Source organism: Labrus mixtus, chromosome 19, assembly GCF_963584025.1.
Source record: "Labrus mixtus chromosome 19, fLabMix1.1, whole genome shotgun sequence".
Taxonomy (NCBI): Eukaryota; Metazoa; Chordata; class Actinopteri; order Labriformes; family Labridae; genus Labrus; species Labrus mixtus.
In genome coordinates this window covers 23,090,466-23,097,713 of record NC_083630.1, presented here as the reverse complement: position 1 = coordinate 23,097,713, position 7,248 = coordinate 23,090,466, and the positions used below count along the sequence as shown (strand labels likewise).

At 40.7% G+C, this 7,248-nt stretch overlaps 1 protein-coding gene across 1 annotated transcript in view; it reads left to right on the top strand.

Annotated features, from left to right (window-relative positions):
• The first annotated feature begins 1,424 nt into the window (after nt 1-1,424).
• Nucleotides 1,425-7,248, top strand: part of rnf32 (ring finger protein 32) — a 28,309-nt gene continuing 22,485 nt past the window's right edge. Inside the window, exons 1-5 of the mRNA XM_061065152.1 lie at nt 1,425-1,482; nt 2,439-2,466; nt 3,139-3,190; nt 5,217-5,463; nt 5,982-6,124. Of these exons, the coding sequence (XP_060921135.1) occupies nt 1,425-1,482; nt 2,439-2,466; nt 3,139-3,190; nt 5,217-5,463; nt 5,982-6,124 (528 nt within the window). The remainder of the gene's footprint in view (nt 1,483-2,438; nt 2,467-3,138; nt 3,191-5,216; nt 5,464-5,981; nt 6,125-7,248) is intronic.

Here is a 7,248-nt window from a genome sequence, read left to right as displayed (position 1 = left end):
CAGCGTTGAATCAAGAAACTATCAAATAAACATCAGCTTCCTGTTTGAGAGCAAACACCAAGAAGCTTTAACAGATATCAATCTGTCAATCTCAGAGCTTTTACCCTGCATTGTGCTTTTTTACACCCAGCAAAGGTCAGTCCGCTTCACTTTGTGCTCAAAGGGAATCATTTGACTCCACCAGGAGGGCTTTGTGTGTAATCAGCATGGAGTCCAAATGTAAGGATGAAAAGGAAACGTGTCCGAGTTGCAATGCCTCTCAGACACAGCGGGGATGGCTGGATTTTCAGTGCTCATGCCTTCACAGGGAACAATTTATGGCCATTATGGCGGTCTATTTTTAGCTATAGTGATGGATTTTACTCAATTATTGTCCATTATGGAGAAAGATGGCCGCGCCACAGTCCTAGAAGTATATTGCTTCCCACTGCAGAGACATTACATTTCAATCATAGCTGCATGTTCAGTGTAACCAAAAGTAACCTAAACTGAAATCCTGTCCTTCTGCTACAGATAAATGATGAATGATTGACAATATCGGAACAACTCTTTTGGACATATCTTTGTTGGTGGTAATATAACAGCTATGGGCTCGAAAATCTTTCTCAAAAAATTAAAATGTTTTTAAACGTTAAAGGAAGAATGTGCATCATTTTACACATAAATAAATCATAAATCCAGTCTGTCCTGTGTAAATGTGTCTCTGAGTCATGACTGTCTACAATGAGGGAGAAGCTCGAGTCCCGCTGGCTGTGTTGTTGTCAGAGCCGTGTTTACATGGACGGGACGGCCGGCTCCTCCCCTTGTGTATAAAAGCTGTTTTAGTCAAGAACTAGAGAGAAGAAGAAGAACATACTCACTGATTATTTGGATGTTAGTAAGAGTTTTTAGATCACGCTCATTCTGTGTTAGTTTACATGAAGCTACGAGCTAACTAAAGAGCGCTAACATTAGCATGCTAACACAACAATGCAGGCCTAAATTGCAGCTCGAGCAAAGGACGATTTTGTCTGCCACTTGCGCTTAACTCTAAGTTCTCGTCTCGTTCAGAGCAGCAGGAAACCACATTCAGGGATAACCCCAACAACTGTGTGTGTTATGTTTGAAAAAACTTTGCCGAGGTTTAGTACGGACATCGAACATCGTAACGTTAATGTGTTTAAATATGGATCGGCAGAATCGATCTCCTCTCCTCTGCAACTTTAAAAAACTACCGATGCTGTATTTGTCTTTCAGCCAGCCCACACACTGTCTGCACAACATTGGCAATAATGTAAGAACTTTACACCAGCCGATGATCCTGACATTGCATTAAACCTAATAGGTAAACCATCCATAACCATTTCCCTGCTTTCAATATGTTTATGTCTGAATAATGGAGAGGAATTGGGAAATAGGGGGTTGCAATTATTCCTGGCACAGTGATGCTGCAGTGGCTGTCGTCTCGCCAGGGCCCGGGCTGGCAGTCAGCACAAACTCAAGGTAATTGAGAGGTTGAGAGAGAGAGAAGTCCCGGCGACTTGCACAGGGGGGGCCCGCGCGGGGGCCTCTGAATGCCACCGTAGCCCCCAGCGGGCATTAATCAAAATGCCCGATCAATAACTTCTCAAGTGCTAATAAGCACTGGCACATTTTGTGATATGTGAGCCCCTTCATCATTTCAACTACTCTGAGATTTATAGGAAATCCATTGTTAGGTCCAAAGTATGAGGTAATGTAGCACTTAGTAAATGAAGTAAAACCAAAAGCCTGAGGTGATTTGTATTTCATTTACAAAGGACATGTCTAATCATTAGGAGCTCCATCTCTTTGAAAAGCAACCAAACTGGCTCTAATGATGTCTCTGTTCCTTTATGCTTTACTTACTCAGCAGTGATGCACAAGATAGTGATGCCTTCACTGTCCCTCCGCCCCTGATTGGTCCGCTTCCAGATAGCCACGGGGGTGGGGTGGGGGGGGGGGACTCCTTCCCACCGTGGAATGATTAAAGTCGTGTTAGGGAAGCATTACGGGTCAAAGTCATTAAATAATCTGATTTCTGTCCCCCCCCCTCCACTGTCTCCTCTCAAAGTGATTGGTCTCCTGGTCATCTCAGCAGCTGACACATAATTGTTAATTAACCATTATGGGCTGCCCTCTCTCATCTATATCTCACGGCGGTTACTCATTTGACAACAATGCGATATATATCACAGCAGATGATGTATGAACACGGTAGCTGTTTTACGAGAATGAAATGACTCGGGGTCATTAAAGTGTCAAACGTTTAACCGTGTCGGATGCTTTGTTTACTGAATAAATGATTTTCATTCACTTTTAGTTATTACACGATATTTCTACAGGTGCCTATAAGATGAATCACTGCAGGTTAGATTTTCCTTTTCACTTCCAACCAACACAGCTTTTCCCCCTCCTTTTTCTCTTCTAACCTTCTTAAGTTATCGGCTCTCTGTGCACGTCGTCAAGGTGAGTTGTCTTTTTAAAAAATACCACAGATCAGGTAAGGAGGCGCAGGGGGGAAGAAAGTTAAATAAAAAGCTCTTTAAAATGGTATTCATGAAGAAAAAAGACAAACAATGTACCTGTTGAAAATAAAAGCGCGCACTCAAATCCGTTCTGATGACAGTTGAGAATGCAGCCTCTCTCTCTCTGCGGAGGACTTGAGCCCCATCTTTGCCGTTTTCTTTTAAAACGTGATTATTTACTTAAAACAACAAACCCAAATCCCCCAAGTCTGGCGTTGTGGTCGACAGGGCCTTTGATTGAGCTCTGAGCTTGAATTCTTAGCTAATAAATTGTTCCCCCGCCTTTGTCTAGGGCATTAACGGCAGTGGTCTGCGTTTTTCTTGCCCTAATCTCAAGAATGCAGCAGCCTCTTGAGAAGCTCAGGGGTTTCCTCCTCTCCCAGAGCCAGGGTCTTCACTTTGTTTTTCTTAGATTGACAGGCCTCAGCGTTCACCTGCTTCCACCGGCCCATCTGTTTTCACCGATTCTGACTTCACACATCAAAGTCGATCAAGGCGGCAAAGCATTTTAAAAGTCACACACTCCTGTGCTCGTGTGCGAGGGAAATAAAAGCAAACTTTTCATCGGGCACACAAAAAAGAGCGTGTTTGGATGGTGTGTGTTTGTGTGCAGGGTTTTCCATGTGAGGGGTGACCTGGGAGGGATCCCTGAGCTCACAGCACAGGTATGAGCAGCTTAGCTTTGTTCAGCGCCTGCTCTGACGACAGCTCGGTGAGTCACCTCCACACACACATTTAACCTCCTTTGGTCAGGTTCCAGCAATTCACTGACAACTCCCTGACGATAAAATAATCATTAGAGAGATTGAAACAACACTGCACGCCGATCTCGAGGAGTCAAAGTGTCTTTGCACTGCGACAGAAGGGGGACGGACCATCAGTGGATTGTTAAAGATCACTAATGGAAGTACAGTTTAGAATAAACATCAGGCATCTTATCAGAGAATAGCGATGTATTTTCTGTAAGCAGTATACATCAAGTTGAAGTTATATTTATTAGTCAAATGCACAACATAACAGTCATAGCTGGCAATGACATTTTTGTGTTCCAAGCTCTCCTTAACAATGCAAAAAGTAAAAATAAATAAATAATAATAAAAAATAAATAAAATAAATAAATAAAATAAAATAAAATAAAATAAAATAAAATAAAATAAAATAAAATAAAATAAAATAAAAATGAATAAAATAAATAAAATAAATAAAATAAATAAAATGAAATAAAATAAATAAATTAAATTAAATCCAAATAAAAGAAAAAAGAAAAAGAAAGGAAAAGAAAAGAAAAGAAAAGAAAAGAAAAGAAAAGAAAAGAAAAGAAAAGAAAAGAAAAATAAATAAAATAAAATAAAATAAAATAAAAATAAATAAATTGAGCATGAAGCTTCATATGTTAATTATTGTAAAGATCTGTTTTTGCCTTTATTAGACAGGACAGCTGAAGAGAGACAGGAAGTCCCGGGAGGAGAGAGTGGAGTAAAATGGTATATGGACTACAGCTTGTTTTTATTGAAAATAAAGTCACCTGAATCTGAACTGTGGGCCACATTTTGAACTTTGTTTTGTAATTGAAAATAAAATAAAAATGGATGTGAATGTGTTTTGAGTAAGGGTAACCGTCTGTGTTGTGTTGGGTTACTTTTAAAATGAAGCTGAGACACACCGGTCACATCTTTCCTCATTTTGGACACAATAACCAATCAGCTAATCTAAAAGTTTCCCCTCAGCCAATCAGAGGCAGCGTGGAGAGGAGGAGGCGGTTCCTTGACTGGTTGCCTGGTAACCGGACAAACAGTGTGTTGCTAACTAACCATGAGCATGCGGAAGGTTTGAATATTTAAATATTTGTTTACTCGTTATGTTTGTGACTTTAGGTGAAACATGTTATATATGTAATATTATTCGTATAAAAACCTTCACTTATTACACTTTTCTTTGTGTTTTAACTTTTAAGATAATATCGTTAGAAGACGGAGTGTTTGTTTGTTTATGTGTCTGATAGCATAGCATATTTAACAGCTAGTTAACACCTGCGTGACTTCCGGTTTCGGCCTGGACGGTGTGTTTCTAAACATTAATTGTGTTTCTTCACATTAATTTTGTTTCTTTAGATATTTCGGTGTATTTATTGCCATAGATTTAAATAGTTGAAAACAAATTATTTGCCGGGGTTGCCAGAAGGTTCCTGTTTTGGTTGCCTGGTAACCGGAGAACGAGATAATTAATCAGATAGAACACCTGCGTCACTTCCGTTTCAAATGAGAACCAACTCATTCTGTAATTTATTTGAAATTATCTATTTCTAATAATATATTAATATATTATAGTTTCTAATAAATATAATATATAATTAATATATTATATAATTAATAATAGTTTCTAATAAACTAACTTTTAGACTTTTTTAAACTATGCAAACCAGAAAAAAGTGATTTCTTAGACTGACTCCATTGTGACATTTTGTTGAGTTAGCATTCAACATTTGATGCCACCTTGTTGCTTTTTTTTGCCACTACTGGGTCTGGACAGTTCGTGTCTTTGTGTGTCTTTTTATAATTCGGTGTATTTTTTGCCTTAGTGGTAAAAAGATGAACATAAAATCTTCGTTTCCAACTTTTACCAGGTTTGAAATCAGGTTTTGCTGCTCACTATTTGAATGCATGATTAACATCTCAACACTTATTTTTCCAGGGCTTCACACTTAAAGGTAGCAACAACCTGGTTGTCAACTCGGCTGCCTTTCAAGACCACATCACACGCACCGTGCTGCGTCCACATTTCCCGCTCACTGACCCTTTGCTGAGAAGCAAAAGAAGAGAAGCAGCCAGAAATCCACAAGCGAGAGGAACAGCTGACCGCCGTCTACAGAGACCAGATCCTCAAGAAGAAGAGGAGAGAGAATATTTGCTGGATGCCGCTCTACCTCCTTTAACATTAGGTAAGTCAAACACTTTTAATGTATGTTGGACTCAGTACCACGCTGTCTCTGGTTTGGGTCCACATCGTCTGAAGGATGGAGCATTGCTACAGTTTTCTTTATGAGGCCGTACTTCATACGCTGCCTTCTCATTTATGTTGTCTCCTGAATCTGTCAGCAGCTGCTGACTTCGATCTCAAGGACTCATCATGTTTGTCACTCCATGAACTCGCTCTGTCTTTGGTCAAAGAGCTTTCCGTGTGTTCGCTCCGTCGTCATGGTGACCTGCAGAGTCACCTTAAACTAGAGCCTTTAGTCAGCTTGGAAGATTTGAAAAGCAGGATAAAGGAACATTTAAAGACTGTATGTTTCTCCGCTTAAAGCTTGACATGTCTGTGTATCGTCTGTCTTTGTTATCTTTGTGAAACTTTGAAGCTGCTGTCTTGGGTTGGACCTTCTTGTATCTCAACGAGAATATTTTCCTGGTAAAATAGAGGTTAAAGAAAAAGTATCTTGTGCATTTATTTTATTTCTTTTAGCGCAGAAGTTGGGTTTGGTGGCCCGCCCTGCAGGAAGACTGACGGAGGATGAATGGAGGCAGGTGAAGGCGAGGTCTGTTCAACAAGGGGAGTCAGCGCAGCCCTGTGCAATATGCAAGGAGGACTTTCAACTACGGCCTCAGGTATTTCCCCAACGCAGCAGCTACTTTTAAAAAGAAGAAGAAGAAGATATCCTTTATTAAAACTCTGTTATTGAGACATGCTGCACACACACAGGCTGAAATACACAAAAACAGGATTCTATGGAAAAGCACTAATGCAGAGATGTCAGAGTGAGGGGGGGGCTGTTCATGAAAGAGCAACAGAACAGTTGAAGGTCCGTTGCCTTGCTCAAGGGCATCTCTGCAGTGGTGCCAAGGATCAGAGTACTCACACTAGTCAAACGAACTGGACTTTAGGGGTGAAGCTTGCCTAATGTGAGTCCCTTAGTCTGCACTGGGATTTGAACCGGCATCCCTCCGGTACCCGACCCCAAATATATAAAATAAATACACTGTCCGAGAACTTTTTCTGTCTTTTTCTAACATGTTTCCAATGATTTGTCCGTCCCTAGGGAAACCTGTGTATCCACACGAGCACACACACAAAGCACGCCCACATCCCCTCTCCCCCCTCCCCCCTCCCCCCCTCCCCCTGCAGTTCCTGTATGTTCTAATCTGTGTAGACAACTGTACAAATTTACCCATACTGCCTTGGAACTCAACTGTGACGTGATGATGTAGCAATCAGTGTGTTACTGTGAGGGTCATTCAGTCTTTTACACCTTTCCAATCCCCCCTTTTGAGATGCCAATCTCCTCAAGAATGTGGGACTAGAATAGTCGGCCCTCACAAAGCACAGTTGCCATAGATGCACGTGTAAATATAAGTTTGACTCGGGGGGGGGGGGGGAGTTAATTAGAGCCTGCTAACAAGGGAAAGTGACAGGAGAGAATCTTTGTTGATTTGCCATTTTCCTGCGAGCCTTCATATTGTAATGATGCGTTTGTGTGCTGCTGTCGTGTTGCATTCAAGCAATAATATGACTATTCATAAAAAAAGCTTACAGCAGCAGATTCATTGAGTCAAAATAATTACTTCTCATTATTTTATTACCAACTACGAATCAGGCAGGGTTTGAAAAAAAAACACATGTTCTGTTTTTGTGTTTTTAACTTCTCTATTATGTGTTTTCGGCATTAAATGTAGTCGGTTGCCTTTTGACATTTCTCGATGCTCTGATTGAGCTCCTGGAAACTGTACCCTGC